This window comes from Thalassophryne amazonica, chromosome 11 (genome assembly GCF_902500255.1).
Source record: "Thalassophryne amazonica chromosome 11, fThaAma1.1, whole genome shotgun sequence".
In the NCBI taxonomy this organism is placed as follows: domain Eukaryota; kingdom Metazoa; phylum Chordata; class Actinopteri; order Batrachoidiformes; family Batrachoididae; genus Thalassophryne; species Thalassophryne amazonica.
This window is the reverse complement of record NC_047113.1, coordinates 33,696,905-33,713,905: the sequence shown is the minus strand read 5'-3', so window position 1 is coordinate 33,713,905 and position 17,001 is coordinate 33,696,905. Positions and strand designations below refer to the sequence as shown.

Genomic DNA, 17,001 nt, shown 5'->3' with positions numbered 1-17,001 from the left:
AGGAAATACTTCACTATTTTTGTGAGTCATATACTGTAGTTTTCAAAATTGTATTATAGCATTTGAACTGTTCTTTAAAAAGAGAGTTTGAAAGTCTTATTGCTGCCCAGTTTCATTATTGTCAGAATGAAGTTATGTATGAGATGTACATTGTTAGTGAGAGAAGGTCTTATTGAATATCGTGATAAATAAATAAGAAATTGAAAAAATGGCAGTAGGCTTTCATTTTGACATGGCAGCAATGTCATTTAGTTAGTTAGCAGGTTGCATTGTTGTTTTTCTTTGTATCTTTTTTAAGAAAAACACTACAGAACATATGCCAAATCATACTTCAGATTACATTTTTCACCTCATACATGAAAATGTAACAAATGATAACATTTGATCAAATTAAAAATCTTTCTATTGCGGTTGTTACCCAGGACACCAAGGAGAGGCGGCCAATTCCTTCCTCGCCACTCTGGCCAGCAGCAGCAGTGAGGAAATGGAGGCAGAGCTCCAGGAAAGAGTGGAGTCCAGCCAGAAGCAGGCCAGTCGTGTAGTGGAAATCTATGAGAGTCTTAAGAGCGTTGTGGACCAGCTGCAGTCAGACGTGGACTCTGGAACTGGTGTGTTGACGTGAAGAAGACATAACTTCAGACTTTACATTAAATTGACTTAACAGTGCGTGAATATAACAGTATTAGTTCTCTGTTCTTAGAGGGCTGCATGTGGCAGGTAGCTTCCAAACTTAACACCCTCCTTACTACTGAAAACGAACGGCTACAGCAGTTGACTGAAGACCTCCAACAGAAACACAGTCACATGACCAGCGAGGTTGGAATGCTAAGTCCTTATTCTCTGGTATACGTGTAATTAACCTCATCAGACAGGCAAAAAAATCTTTACTAATTTCTTGCACTGCTGCCTTCACATCTGTTTAGTTGTTGCTCCTCTGTCCTCCTGTTTTGTTCAGTCCCAGGCTCTGGGTCGTGCAGTGAATAAAGCGGATGCACGTGTCAGTGAACTTCAAGGTCTGATCGAAGAGCTTCAATGGGACATGGAGAAGATTCGCCGCAGAGAGAACCGACTCAATGCTCACCTGAGCGAGATACTGGAGCGGGTGGGTTATTTTTCTGTCTGTGTTAGTGTGTTATGAGAACAGAGTGTCTTTGCATTTCCAGTGTGTGATAACATTTGCTGTCATGCATACCAGGTGAACAGTAAAGGCTACAAGGTGTGCGGAGAGGCTAGCAGTGTATGTGGGACCATCACTATTAACAAGAGAAAGGTAGTTTTTTCCTCATAGTTTTGGTGGTATGATATGTGGTGGTGGGAGGGGGGTGTTGTATCCCTTATATATAGTAACTTTTCCTTATATCATTTCAACAGTTTGAGGAAATGAACAGTGAGTTAGAGGAGAACCGGGAGTTGGCAGACAACCGGCTCATTGAGCTTCAGAAGCTCCAGCAGGACTTGCAAAATGTTCAACAGGAAAACAACAACATGAAGGTGGACTTTATCGCCTCTGCACCTTTATATTTGCCCTGTTTGTCAGTGATTTCTATTTCAATGCCTCTCGCATTGATGCACAACCCTAATTCCAATGGAGTAAAATGTAAATAAAAACAGGATACAGTGATTTTCAAATCCTCTTCAACTTGTATTCAATTGAATACACCACAAAGGCAATTTAATGTTTAAACTGATAAACTTTATTGTTTTTGTGCAAATATTTGGTCATTTTGAAATGGATGCCTGCAACGCATTTCAAAAAAGCTGAGACAGTGGTATGTTTACCACTGTGTTACATCAACTTTTCTTCTAACAACACTCAATAAGCATTTGGGAACTGAGGACACTAATTATTGAAGCTTTGTAGGTGGAATTCTTTCCCATTCTTGCTTGAAGTATGACTTCAGTTCAACAGTCCGGGGTCTCAGTTGTCGTATTTTGCGCTTCATAATGCACCACACATTTTCAGTGGGCGACAGGTCTGGACTGCAGGCAGGCCAGTCTAGTACCCGCACTCTTTTACTACGAAGCCACGCTGTTGTAATGTGTAGAATGTGGCTTGGTATTGTCTTGCTGAAATAAGCAGGGACGTCCCTGAAAAAGATGTTGCTTGGATCGCAGCATGTGTTGCTTCAAAACCTGGATGTACCTTTCAGCATTGATGGTGCCATCACAGATGTGTAAGTCGCCCATGCCATGGGCACTAACACATTCCCATACCATCACAGATGCTGGCTTTTGAACTTTGCGCTGGTAACAGTCTGGGTGGTCCTTTTCCTCTTTTGTCCGGAGGACATGACATCCATGATTTCCAAAAACATTTTGAAATGTGGACGCATCAGACCACAGAACACACAGAAATGTTCCACTTTGCGTCTGTCCATTTCAGTTGACCTTGGGCCCAGAGAAGGTGGCGGCATTTCTAGATGTTGTTGATGTATGGCTTTTGCTTTGCATGGTCGAGTTTTAACTTGTACTTGTAGAGGTAGCGACGAACTGTGTTAAATGACAGTTGTTTTCTGAAGTGTTCCTGAGTCCACACAGTAAGATCCTTTACACAATGATGTCAGATTTTAATGCAGTGCCGCCTGAGGGATCCAAGGTCGCGGGCATGCAGTGTTGGTTTTCGGCTTTGCTGCTTACGTGTAGAAAGTTCTCCAGATTCTCTGAATCTTCTGATTATATTATGGACTGTAGATGATGGAATCCCTAAATTCCTTGCAGTTGAACTTTGAGAAACATTGTTCTTAAACTGTTGGACTATTTTTTCGCGCAGTTGTTCACAAAGTGGTGATCCTCGCCCCATCTTTGCTTGTGAACGGTTGAGCCTTTTGGGGATGCTCCTTTTATACCCAATCATGACACTCACAATTAGTGTCCTCAGTTCCCAAACGCTTATTGAGTGTTGTTAGAAGGAAAGGTGATGTAACACAGTGGTAAACATACCACTGTCCCAACTTTTTTGAAACGTGTTGCTGGCATCCATTTCAAAATGAGCAAATATTTGCACAAAAACGTCTATCAGTTTGAACATTAAATACAGTGAGGAAAATAAGTATTTGAACACCCTGCAATTTTGCAAGTTCTCCCACTTAGAAATCATGGAGGGGTCTGAAATTTTCATCTTAGGTCCATGTCCACTGTGAGAGACATAATCTAAAAAAAAAAATCCAGAAATCACAATTTATGTTTTTTTTTATAATTTATTTGTATGTTACTGCTGCAAATAAGTATTTGAACCCCTACCAACCAGCAAGAATTCTGGCTCACACAGACCTGTTAGTTTTTCTTTAAGAAGCCCTCTTATTTATATTTTTTTTAGATTATGTCTCTCACAGTAGACATGCACCTAAGATGAAAATTTCAGACCCCTCCATGATTTCTAAGTGGGAGAACTTGCAAAATCGCAGGGTGTTCAAATACTTATTTTCCTCACTGTATCTTGTCTTTGTGGTGTATTCAATTGAATATAGGTTGAAGAGGATTTGCAAATCATTGTATTCTGTTCTTATTTACATTTCACACAATGTCCCAACTTCATTAGAATTGGGGTTGTATTAAAAAGTAAAAAACCCATCGAAAAGGTCCCAAATTTGTAATGCTAGATTTCTTGGTACATACATTGCACTCTTTCCAGTGTATCTACTTTGCACCATCCAGTTTCAAATTATGTATACTGTGCAATGACCCATTATTTGCCATTATTACTTGAGACTCAATTATTGGCTTCATTTCTGCACAGTGTATATAAATATTGGTAAGGTGATTGTCTTAATTTACAGTTTAACAAAAATGAATACCCTGTTTCCCACTCCATATCACACTCATCACGAAATACAAAAAGAATGACATGTTCCCTCCACTTTACTCCCAGATGGAGCTGTTGAATCGAGCAGAGGGCATGGTAAAAGAAACTTCTGAGTATCGCTGCCTGCAGTCTCAGTTTTCTGTGCTTTACAACGAGTCTCTCACCCTCAAAGCTCAACTTGATGAGATTCGTGCTCGCCTCAATACTACCAGGACTGCACGCCTTCGGCAGCTGGAGCATATGGAGGTAAATGAATGGATTTTTAAGGGTCTTTCTGGATGACCAGTGTCTCCTTCTTATTGTTAACTCATCTGTTTGTAGAATGATGAGGTGGCTCTGCAGAGAAAGGTTCGTACAGAGGTGTTTCAGCTGGAGGATACTCTGGCTCAAGTCAGGAAGGAGTACGAGATGTTACGCATTGAATTTGAGCAGACTCTTGCTGCCAACGAACAAGCGGGTAACTAACTGAGCTTATTAACATATGCAGCAACTGTAGTGGGCTAAATGTTCACCTTCTTGTTCCTGCTTTTTCACTGACTAGGGCCGATTAACAGAGAGATGCGCCACCTGATTAGCACTCTGCAAACCCACAATCAGCAAATGAAGGGAGAAGTGGTGAAGTACAAGTTGAGACTGAGAGAAACACAAGCTGAGCTCAACCAGGTGAGGTGCTAGGAAATGACGAAGACTGATTTAACCGCAATTTATGCTACTCCATGTGCACAGCTCCATAGCCACGCAGAGCCCTCTGTGTCATTGCAGACCCCCTCCAAGCCCCGCTCCATAGCTTGACATTCACCTCCCTAAAATTGTAACTACACTATGAGACAATGGAGACTGCATGACCTGTGATTGGTCCGCTAACACCAGTATATTCAGAATGTCACTTTTCCAGTTTCACAATTAGTGACATTCATGGAATAGTATGTCAGTCTTCACAAAAAATGTTGCTCCCCCTACTGTTCTGGCTGTGAATTGCATTGCAACACCCACCAACACTCTGTGGCCACAGAGACAGAGTAGTAGAACCATAAAAAAAGCCCTTTGTCGCTTCTCGTCAGCAGGAGAGACTAAATGGTAAATGGACTGCATTTATATAGCACTTTTCCATCTGCATCAGAAGCTCAAAGCGCTTTACAATTATGCATCACATTCACCCATTCACACAAACACACTCACACACAGATGTCAGGGTGCTGCCATGCAAGGCACTCACTACACACCGGGAGCAACTTGGGCATTAAGGACCTTCCCCAAGGCACCGCTGGACTGATAGTATTGCACACCGGGCATTTGCCCGCTGGCCTGATGGCCTACTGGCCTGCAGATTTTTTTTTTTTTTTTTTGAGGTAGAGCGAGCTGTGAGCTTTTCATCCGCGTTTTTTTTTTTTTTTTTTTGTAGCAGCTACGACTCGTCGTCACCTCTTAAAGCGCAGTGATAACAGCACACCTGCACTGAGCTTTACAAAGACATTTTTATGCTTTTTTCCTTCCTTTATTTAGAGCGGAGCTGAGCTGCTCCGTATCTGCACATTAAAACAGCTGATCCTCCGCGACGCGTCAACAACTAACACTATTTTCCACTCAAATGCACCTAAACTCTCTTTCTGGGGAGCGCATGATGTGAAAACGCAATAAAACTTTCTGACCTGTAAATCTGGTCATGTTTTCTGCATAAATAAATGTTATCCATTCTTTGTGCTCAAACGCCAAAGCAGGGGCGAATCCAGATGGAATGGGGGCGTGGGGCAAGGATGTCCTCCCCCCTCCCCCCCTCACAACACCCCTAGATTAAAGGTCCAGTTTTGAAGCCTTTTTTTACTACAACTACTAATACTACTTAATAATAATTTCGACAAGTAAAAACTTCTTAGTAGGACTAGCTGTTAAAAAGATCCCAAATAGTCAGCAGATCAATTGCTGGAGGTACCCTCTTAAATGAGAATGGGATCAATGAGCACAAGGTGCCACCACCACGCCACATCTTCAATTGTTTGCCCCAGCGTCATTGAGTGTTTCGGCCACTTACAACAAGACACCCTCTGCTGAGGTTGGCCCATCCCAGGCTGATCAGACCCGGGCGTGCAGCGGGGGGGGGCACCCGACGTCACTTGAAAGCCCACGTTGCCTCTTTACGTTTCAGCCATAACCAATAACTGCTCCGTTCTGCTACAGTGGCAAGTTCTTTAATTAACTTCCTTTGGGCCTGCCCTCTGATCCCTACTTCCTTCAAGAACTTTGTAGTAGATCTAGCCACAAAGCCTCTACAACCAACCTCCACAGGCCACACCTTCACACTCCATCCCCGCCCCTCTGCTTCAGCCGCTAAATTGAGATATCGCAGTCGCTTCCTTTCAAATGCCTCCTCGATGGCATCCTCCCATGGAACCGTCAGCTCAACGATGAAAACACGTCGGCAGGATTTAGACCATAGGACCAAGTCAGGACGCAAGTTGGTCGCCAAAATTTCAAGTGGGAAAGTGAGCCTCTGACTGAGGTCCACTTGCATTTCCCAATCGCGGGCTATATTCAGCAGGCCCGGCTCCGATGATAACTTGCTCCCTCTTTTTTCTCCTTCCCGAATAAAAATCTTGCGTTGGAAGGTAGACTGGGGATTTACGGGCATGGTATTAACAATTACCCTCCTATTCTCGAGTTCAGCAGCCATTGATGAACAGCATCCTAACTTGTTCATAAATCAGACATCTGTGTGTGAGAGAGACATTCTGATCTTCTGGTCCGAAGTAAAGTGCTGTCTAACTGGGTCATTCAGATATGAATTAAGGTTGGATATTATTTTCGTTCGTGCTAACTCTGCCAGTCACGTAACCTAGCCTAGCAATATAACCTGTGCAAATGGTGTGCATGGCTAGCTACCATGCTGTCGCCGCCAGGTTGTTTCTTTATTCTTTATTCTATTTGTGTGACAGTCGTGCGTCGGTCATACGAAGTATGCTGTTTTGCACAGTCTGCGGTGCGGTGGCGTGGTATAACGGCGTCCCTGTCTAAAATGTATTTTCCCAAATCCTGGCATAATTTCACATACCTAACATTTTACTTTAAATTGAGAGTCATTCTCTAAGTTGATTAGCAACACAAATTGGTAATAAAAGAAATCCTTGATGTTACTTGTAGCTTGTAGTGAGATAGACAACTGTCTCCATCTTGTGGCCTTTTTGTGTATTGCAGTTTCAAAAGTTCAACCTTTGTATCCAGTCATTGCTCCAGTCATCCAGTCATTTCTTGCTTTATATGATGAATTGTATCACACAAGTAATGATATATTATTTATAGTATAGCCTACAGTATTTCTATAACAAATGTTTTTATATAATTTCTATTTCTAAATTTAAGTAACAAGGCTGAATGAAATGATGGCTTATTATGTCTCAAAAGTAATGTGACCTACTGTCAATAGATCATACTTTTGATAAGCCTATGATAACTGTATTTCGGGAGAACTTTTCATAATGCTTCTTATAGTGTTAAAATGTATGTGTCTCCTGGTGCACATTGATCGGTTAAGGGACCAAAAAAAAAAAAAAAAAACCACACTGTCACAGCAGGCTTAATTATTTCCCCTTCGATACCTGGTGGTGGCCTGGTCTTGGTTAAAAATGCCCAGCCTGAAAAATTTCCCCAGTCCAGCCCTGCCCCAAGGGCACTTAGTGATTTCCCGGTCAAGCTGGAATTTGAACTGAGAATCCTCTGGTCTCAAGCCCAACGGTTAACCACTAGACCATCACCTCCCCCCCAAAAAATACAGACTAAACTCTTGTCTTTGATGGTAACATTAAGCTACACGTTTGATGAGAAGCAGAAGAAACTTTATAAAGGTGTTGTGTTCATATGTTGCTGCTTAGGTACGTGCTTCAAAGGGCAACGCTATCCTCCAGTCCCAGTCAAGCACAGAGACAGAGGTAAAGGATGAAATTTCTCCTTCGTCAGCTGTCTCAGGTGATCCGGCAGTCAAGGCAGAGCCTGACAATGGCTCATGCACACCCATCAGCACTGGTAAAGACACAGAGGAAACAAACTCCAGAAGATTGTCACAATTTATGAGGTCATAAGAAATTGAAGAAGTTTTTGTTGAGTCTACAATGGTCTCACAACTTATTATATCCAGACCGTATCAGAGTGAGATCTGTGTCTAATGCTTCCTTCATTCTAAACCCTGTGTCATTGTCTTCATGTAGCAGCTACAGTAAAAACAGAGGCTGGAGTAGAACCAGAGGTGACGGTGAAGGAGCAGGAGAAAGAAGATAAGAAAGAGAAGGAGGATAAGAAAGAGAAGGAAATGGTAAAGAAAGAGGAGAAAGAGAGAGAACGGGAAAAAGAGAAGGAAAAGGAGCGAGAGAGGCCAACGCGCAGCAGTGGATGCAGCGGGGGGATAAAGGAAGAGAAGGAGAAGCCAGGGTGTAGTTATCACCCCGAGGAGTCGAGCGCCGAGCGTCTGTCTGTGGTTGGAGGCTCAAAGCGGAAGGAGATGGAGCAACTCAAGATTGTCCGAGTGGAGCTAAAGTAAGTTGCGCGAGTTAACTTTCTGTAAATTAAAAATCAGAAATATAGTGTTCTGGTGATTATTGAACTCATCCTGCAGACTGGGGCTGCATTCATGCCTGTCCATCAGAATAATGTTCAGCACACAAAAAATTTGGACAATAGAATTTTAACCTCCCTCAATGCTAGGGCTTCAGGCTCTTTGGCATCACTATAATTTTATTTCTTAGCACATAAATAAATGATTTATAATATGATATTGCCCATATGATCAAAATTTGCACTGTTGACCTACATTTAGTAGCGATGTCGGATTACGTGGGGGCTTCTCCAATGTGCACGAGGTTTGCTGGATAGCACACAGTGACAGCTAATCGGGGTATATGTTACTCATATATTTTGTAAAAGTTACAGAGAAATAAACATCTTGAGAACTAAAAAAAAGCTGTTTTTGAAACCAGATAACACCTCTGAAGTGATTTACAAGGCATCTTATGGATGTTGGCGTGCACGCCCCAGGAAAATGCATGAAGTGTGTCAGGTTCTCTCTGAGTGTTATTTATTTATTTCCTCATTGATTTTGAGCTGATCTTGTTTACAGAATTTTGCTCTCAAAGCCAAAAATGCATCTGAGTATGTTGTATGAGGTTTGCCGCCCACAATTATCTTCAACAAAAAATGTGGATATTCAGGTTCGCTGATGTAGATTTTCGTATTCCTCCTTGAGTATTTGAACCCTTGCTGGACCTTGTCTGCCAGGTATACCTCCTCATTATTTCATCTGTTGCCTTTTCTCTCCATTGTGGTTATTCCGCTTATTTTCACAAATGCAGTTTGTGCTGTTGTTGCCTTTTGTGCATGAGTTTGACCATCAGCATTGAGCCCACCCACCAATATTTCCTATCCACTCAAAAGTGCATACCTCCTGCAGGGAATTTCCAGGCCCTGAATAAGGTTCTGCAGAATCACTTTGCAGGGGCGGTCCCTGTGGTGGAGACACACCCAAAGGTGTCGGATCCACTTAAATGTCCCACAAGTTCCAACAGTGGAAACAGGCCTCATTTTAACATAAGCTTCTGTTGGAACTACAGTAAAACTTGCATATAATGAATTTGGTGGACCAGCAAATTTGTCTGTTATAACCTAAATTTGTCACATGTATATAACGGACAAAATCTGCTATATGCATAAAATGGACAAAATCCATTATATGTATAAAATGGACAAAATCCCTTTATTCTAAGTCTGCTGCAGAGTGGTACCTTAAAATCCTAAAGCCTGATTTGTGAGTCTCCAGCTTTGTGGCCATGCAATGATGTCGACATGCGTGTAACCCTTTTGAAGTTCTCCTTCATGTCTTTATGCAATTTGCCACAGGAGCAATGGCGTTTTCTGGATTAATTTGTCCCCCGTCGAGCTCCGCTTCTTTACATAATCATCAACCTCCAAACCAACGATATGGTACATACAATTTTTCTTCATGTATTGCAGGTCATTTGAGCGTCTTTTTCTGACTCCTTGTTGTAAAGTTGGTCATATTTGTGGACTTTTCTGCCAGACATTTGATCCATGATTGAAATGTAATCGGCGGACGCACTGCAAAAACTTTTAAAGTATGACGGAAGAGAAAGGAGGGGAAATGTAAAAGTGACAAATCACAGCCTTTGTGGTCTCAGTCATTTAGCAAGTGCACGTCAGGCTACGGGGAGGGGTCACAGCCAAGGAAGAGGGCTCTGATCTAAAGCGGTTTGGTTTGTCACATCCAGGGTATGTGTGAAACTTAACACCATATTCCAGTGCAGGCAACAAGCAGCATTTTCTTAATAATCACCAGCCTTGGATTACACCCTGCCTTGTTTAGGTTCTGTGTCTGAGCACTGTTTTAAAAAATAAATGGCCGGGCTTTTAGTCACGTAAATATGATACCCGCTTTCCACAAGTGCTGAACTTGCCTCTGTTACTGGGCACTGCTCTGTCCGGTATATGTGAGGGGTTTTAATGGAAATGCATTGCCATCGGACAGGATGTTTTGTCTGATGTGAGCGAAAATCCGTTATACAAAATCTGTTATATGGTGTTTTATTCCATGGAAAACCATACAAAAGCATTGAGACTTTTGCTTTAGTCCTGTGAGTGCAAATATCCGCTTTATATAATGATGGTTTAGGTGAGTTTTACTGTAAATCCCTTTTGAAACCATCCTGATATTAATAACATGTACCAGTGCTGTCTAGGAAGGAAGTTATTGTACGTATGTAATACTTGATTAAGCAACATCACCATCTGTGGACATCTGCTTTACATAAATGCTGTTGGTGTTCAACATGTATGTTCACAAAATGGATGAAGAATCTAGTTGTCATTTACTTTTGACCATTCATTTATTCATTTTCTATTCCTACTTATTCAAATTAAGGGTCATGGGAGGATAGAGCCTGTCCCAGCAGTCATTGGGTGAGAACTGAGGTACACCTCGGACAGGATGCCAGTCTGTCACAGGGCCACACATAGATGAACACATTCACACATGGTCAATTTAAAGTTTCCATTTCACCAAAACTATATGTCTTTGGAAGTGGGAAGAAGCTGTAGCACCTGTAGGGAACCCACGGGGAGAACATGTAAACTCCACACAGAAATAACCAGGCAGGAAGAAGTCCTGAACCTTCTTGCTGTGAGGCAACAGTACTAACCACTAATCCACTATGCTGCTGACTTTTGACCATTAATAATTTTACATGTTTAGTTGAAGCCTGTGATGATGGTGACAGTGTCTAATTGAAAGATTACTGATTTGGTTGTGCAGGAAAGCGCAGGAGTCCCAGAGGGAGATGAAGCTGCTGCTGGACATGTACCGCTCAGCACCCAAGGAACAGAGAGATAAAGTTCAGCTCATGGCTGCAGAGAAGAAGGCCAAATCAGAGGTGGTCCCTAATGCAAACAGCATCACACAGTCATCAACACACATTTACTGTCAGCAGTATATATATTCAGTTATTATAGTGATACTATACACTCACTGGCCACTTTATTAGGTACACTTTGTTCATACCGGTTTGGACCCCCCCTCCCCCCTTTTTTCCAGAACTGCCTTAATTCTTTGTGGTATAGATTCAACAAGGTGTTGGAATCATTCATCAGAGATGCTGGTCCATATTGACCTGATAGCATCACGCTGTCGCCCATTCAACCAGTCTGCCCATTCTCCTCTGACATCAACAAAGCATTTTCATCCACACAACCTCCACTCACTGGATAGCTTCTCTTTTTTGGATTATTCTCTGTAAACCCTAGAGATGATTGTGTGAGAAAATCCCAGTTGATCAGCAGTTTATGAAATACTCAGACCAGCCCATCTGGCACCAACAACCATGCCATGTTCAAAATGACTTAAATCCCCTTTCTTTCCCATTCTGTTGCTCGGTTTGAACTACAGCAAGTCCCCCTCACCAGTTTGAGATGCATAAATGCATTGAGTTGCTGCCTTGTGATTCAAGCATATATACAGTCGTAAGCAAAGGTTTGGGCACCCCTGATAATATTCATGATTTTCCTTTATAAATCGTTGGTTGTCTGGATCAGAAATTTCAGTTAAATTATCACATACCAGAAGAGCACACTTATATTTGAGAAGTGAAATGAAGTTTCTTGTATTTACAGAAAGTGTGCAATAATTATTTAAACAAAATTGGGCAGGTGCATAAATTTGGTCACCCGTGTCATTTTATTGATCTGAATACATTTAGCACTAATTATTGGGACACAAAGTTGTTTTGGTAAGCTCATTGACCCTTGACCTCCTTACACAGGTGAATCCAGTCGAGAAAGGACATTTAAGGTAGCCATTTGCAAATGTTTCCCTCTTTGCATCTCTTCTAATGAGTGGCAACATGGGAGCCTCTAAACAACTCTCAAATGACCTGAAAACAAAGGTTGTTCAACATCATGGTTTAGGGAAAGGATACAAGAGGCTATCTCAGAGATTTCAGCTGTTAGTTTCCCACTGTGAGGAACATAGTGAGGAAATGGAAGACCACAGGCACAGTACTAGTTAAGGCCCAAAGTGGCAGGCCAAGAAAAATCTTAGATAAGCTGAAGCAAAGGATGGTGAGAACAATCATAGTCAACCCACAGACCTGCTTCAAAGGCCTACAACATGATCTTGCTGCAGATAATGTCTCTGTGCATCGTTCAACTATACAGCGCACTTTGCACAAAGAAATGCTGTAATGCAAAGGAAGCCTTTTCTGCGTACACGCCACAAACAGACACTTGTGATATGCTAAGGCACATTTGGACAAGCCAGCTTCATTTTGGAATAAGGAGTCTTTTGAACATAACAACGGGCGGTATGCATGGCTGAAAAAGAACACAGCATTACAAGAAAAACACTTGCTACCTACAGTAAAATTTGGAGGTGTTTCCATCATACTGTGGGGCTGTGTGGCTAGTGCAGGTACTGGGAATCTTGTTGAGGGCCACATGGATTCCAGTCAGTATCAGCAGATTCCTGAGAACAGTGTTCATGAATGAGTGACAAAGTTGAAGTTGCACCGAGGCTGGATCTTTCAACAAGACAACGACCCTAAACACTGCTCAAAATCTACTAAGGCATTCATGCAGAGGAACAAGTACAATGTTCTGGAATGGTCATCTCAGTCCTCAGAACTGAATACCACCCCTGGCAATAATTATGGAATCACCGGCCTCGGAGGATGTTCATTCAGTTGTTTAATTTTGCAGAAAAAAAGCAGATCACAGACATGAAATGAAATTTTTGGGGATGAAAAAAATTTTCATCCCCAAAACTAACACCTGCATCAAATCAGATCTACTCGTTAGTCTGCATCTAAAAAGGAGTGATCACACCTTGGAGAGCTGTTGCACCAAGTGGACTGACATGAATTATGGCTCCAACACAAGAGATGTCAATTGAAACAAAGGAGAGGATTATCAAACTTTTAAAAGAGGGTAAATCATCACGCAATGTTGCAAAAGATGTTGGTTGTTCACATTCAGCTGTGTCTAAACTCTGGACCAAATACAAACAACATGGGAAGGTTGTTAAAGGCAAACATACTGGTAGACCAAGGAAGACATCAAAGCGTCAAGACAGAAAACAAAGCAATATGTCTCAAAAATCGAAAATGCACAACAAAACAAATGAGGAAAGAATGGGAGGAAACTGGAGTCAATGTCAGTGACCGAACTGTAAGAAACCGCCTAAAGGAAATGGGATTTACATACAGAAAAGCTAAACGAAAGCCATCATTAACACCTAAACAGAAAAAAACAAGGTTACAATGGGCTAAGGAAAAGCAATCGTGGACTAGATGATTGGATGAAAGTCATATTCAGTGATGAATCTCGAATCTGCATTGGGCAAGGTGATGATGCTGGAACTTTTGTTTGGTGCCATTCCAATGAGATTTATAAAGATGACTGCCTGAAGAGAACATGTAAATTTCCACAGTCATTGATGATATGGGGCTGCATGTCAGGTAAAGGCACTGGGGAGATGGCTGTCATTACATCATCAATAAATGCACAAGTTTACGTTGATATTTTGGACACTTTTCTTATCCCATCAATTGAAAGGATGTTTGGGGATGATGAAATCATTTTTCAAGATGATAATGCATCTTGCCATAGAGCAAAAACTGTGAAAACATTCCTTGCAAAAAGACACATAGGGTCAATGTCATGGCCTGCAAATAGTCCGGATCTTAATCCAATTGAAAATCTTTGGTGGAAGTTGAAGAAAATGGTCCATGACAAGGCTCCAACCCGCAAAGCTGATCTGGCAACAGCAATCAGAGAAAGTTGGAGCCAGATTGATGAAGAGTACTGTTTGTCACTCATTAAGTCCATGCCTCAGAGACTGCACGCTGTTAAAAAAGCCAGAGGTGGTGCAACAAAATACTAGTGATGTGTTGGAGCGTTCTTTTGTTTTTCATGATTCCATAATTTTTTCCTCAGAATTGAGTGATTCCATATTTTTTCCCTCTGCTTGGTTTAAAAAGTAACCGTTACTGACTGCCAGTTTTTTTTTTTCCTGATTTCTTATAGTGTTTCTTAAAGCCAGAAAGTTGCCATTTGAAATGACTTTATTTTTGTGTCATGTCTGTGATCTGCTTTTTTTCTACAAAATTAAACAACTGAATGAACATCCTCCGAGGCCGGTGATTCCATATTTTGCCAGGGGTTGTATTATTGAAAACCTGTGGTGTGATTTTAAGTGGGCTGTTCATGCTTGGAAACCAACAAACTGACTGAACTGGAGATAAAGAATAGTCCAAAATACCTTCAGTCAGAATCCAGACTCTCATTGGAAGCTATAGGAAGTGTTTAGAGGCTGTTATATCTGCAAAAGGAGGATCTTCTAAATATTGATGGGTTTTTTTCTGTTGGGGTGCCCAAATTTATCCACTTGCCTAATTTTGTTTCAAGAATTATTGTACACTTTCTGTAAATACTATGAACTTTATTTCACTTCTCAAATATCACAGTGTTTGTCTGGTATATGATATATTTAACTGAAATTGATGATCCAAACAATTGCTGATCTAAAAAAGGAAGGAATATCATGGAAATAATCAGGGGTGCCCAAACATTTGCATACAACTGTATATATTATATATTTTATAACAGACAAATATTTGGACACACTTTCCCAGTGGGAAAGTGTGTCCAGGTGTTTGATTGGTACTGTGTATATTGTACTTTTGTAGCTCAACTAAAATGATATAAAATACGGTTTTCATTGGCAGCAACTAGAGCCCGACTGATTATTCGGCCAACCGATACATTGTTTAGAGGATAATATTGGCCAACACAAGCCTTTCACAAACATACCATATCAGTGTTGTTTATGCTGATAATGCTGAAAATGTATTTACTGAATAAACAACGCCGAAAAACACTTTGGCTGTTGGGAATGGTGTCAATATGTAGTTATTCCAGCAGAGGGCACTCCAACAGCAGGTTGATGTACATTTGTGTGCTCAGTCAAAAAAAATATGGGCTCCCAGACAACTGTATTTCTGTATAAATCTGTTTGGTACTTTTTTCCTCTTATATTTTGTAAATATTAGCAAGAAATAAACACTTCTAGCACATATATATGTATCATAATTTTTTAAATTCTTTATATCTTTATCTTATGGGGTCCCAAAAAAAATCCATAATGGTCAATAGTGTATTAGGTTTTTAAAGTCAAGAAAAAGGAAATGTTTTACAGGGAGCTTGTTTTTCCTCCTAAGTGATATTAAATGATTCATTATCAGAGTGCAAATCGACCACATTCTATCATCAAACCACAATGCTTGATCACATTTGTTGCCAACAGTGATCCTCCCACTGCGGTTTGCCACGGTTCTTGACTGTAACCTTACAGGTTGCATATTTCTGAACATGACAGCATGATGTCATACTGCTGGGAATGCATTGTTTTTGTTGTTATACACAAATGTTTGGGGCGGGGAGGGGTGTAATACAGGACTCCTCTGCTCATGGCTCTTGTAAGCAAAAAGGAAGTTATTCGGCTTCTGCCTTTTTCATTTGGGGTCACCACAGCAAATCTGACATGGATCTGCTTGTTGATTTGGCACATCTTTTATGCCAGATAGAGGGCACACATGGTCTTGAACCAGGAAACGTCTGCTTTGGAAGCAAGGGCATTAACTTTGTCATCATGCAGCCTTTAGACATAGTCCCTTGTGTTTTTCTCTCTCGCTGCACACTTAAGCCTTGTACACACACCTCCTCCAAAACCAGTTAGCTACATGTATTTCAGTGACGTTTCATGCAGTGGAAGAACACCATATGAAGCTGTGTATTAAGGAAGATAATTCTGCTCCAGTATGAAATCATAAACATCACTCCTACTAAACCTCATGGGGGATTTCAATTAAATTTTACACTGTGGGAGCACACCCCATGAAGATGCGCATTAAGGAAAGTAACTCTGCAGTTTTATTCAGTTATTTCATTGCAAAAGATTTCCTAGCGCCATTGCATGCTAGGGTCTGTGACAAACGGGGTTTCATTTTGGGAGATTGCTGAAAAACCTTGTAAGTCTTGGTCTCATCCATTCCAACTTATTTATTATATTACCACTGTAATTCTTATTTAGATTTAGTCTTAGTAGCTACCACATGTCCATTATTCCCAATTATGCCACTACATTGAAGATATATTCAAACAAAAAAATAGCATATATGTTAAGGGAGTTGCATTGTTACGAGGCCTGTCACGATAAAAAAATTTGCTGTACAGTATATTGCCTCAGAAAATAGCATGGTGATATCACAATATTATCGTTGGTGTTGTTTTAAGACCATTTTATGACATTAATATAATAATAATAATAATTAGCATTAAAATGCAAGTGCATCCTTTCAGTGAGCAATAAAGTACTAAGTCTCAAGAATATTCAACCTGGGAATTAAAATGTGAAAAAAAACAAAATATCCTAAATCAGTATATTTCAAAAGGGTGTTATGCACTAATACCCCCCTCTGTGCCTCAGCTAATGAGTCATTTTCTCCTTATGATGGGCTTTTCTCAGACATTAATGGGTCTATGCAAAGTGCAATAATATAAAATATATCATGCAAAAATTATGATGTTTTTATCTGTTGTAACAGCCACATTATTTAGTTACATTTCATGTGCCTTGATGTTATGAATAAGTCTTT

The 17,001-nt window shown here is 40.8% G+C and overlaps 1 protein-coding gene across 2 annotated transcripts in view; it reads left to right on the top strand.

The window, feature by feature from the left end:
• The window catches only part of rnf20 (ring finger protein 20, E3 ubiquitin protein ligase), a 39,625-nt gene that overhangs the window by 3,254 nt on the left and 19,370 nt on the right, over positions 1–17,001 (top strand). Inside the window, exons 6-16 of one of the 2 annotated variants that reach the window (XM_034181421.1) lie at positions 423–608; positions 701–816; positions 956–1,102; positions 1,196–1,270; positions 1,372–1,491; positions 3,869–4,048; positions 4,124–4,259; positions 4,344–4,465; positions 7,666–7,816; positions 7,999–8,323; positions 11,109–11,226. In XM_034181421.1, the coding sequence (XP_034037312.1) occupies positions 423–608; positions 701–816; positions 956–1,102; positions 1,196–1,270; positions 1,372–1,491; positions 3,869–4,048; positions 4,124–4,259; positions 4,344–4,465; positions 7,666–7,816; positions 7,999–8,323; positions 11,109–11,226 (1,676 nt within the window). The remainder of the gene's footprint in view (positions 1–422; positions 609–700; positions 817–955; positions 1,103–1,195; positions 1,271–1,371; positions 1,492–3,868; positions 4,049–4,123; positions 4,260–4,343; positions 4,466–7,665; positions 7,817–7,998; positions 8,324–11,108; positions 11,227–17,001) is intronic. The other variant, XM_034181422.1, reaches the window with a different exon arrangement.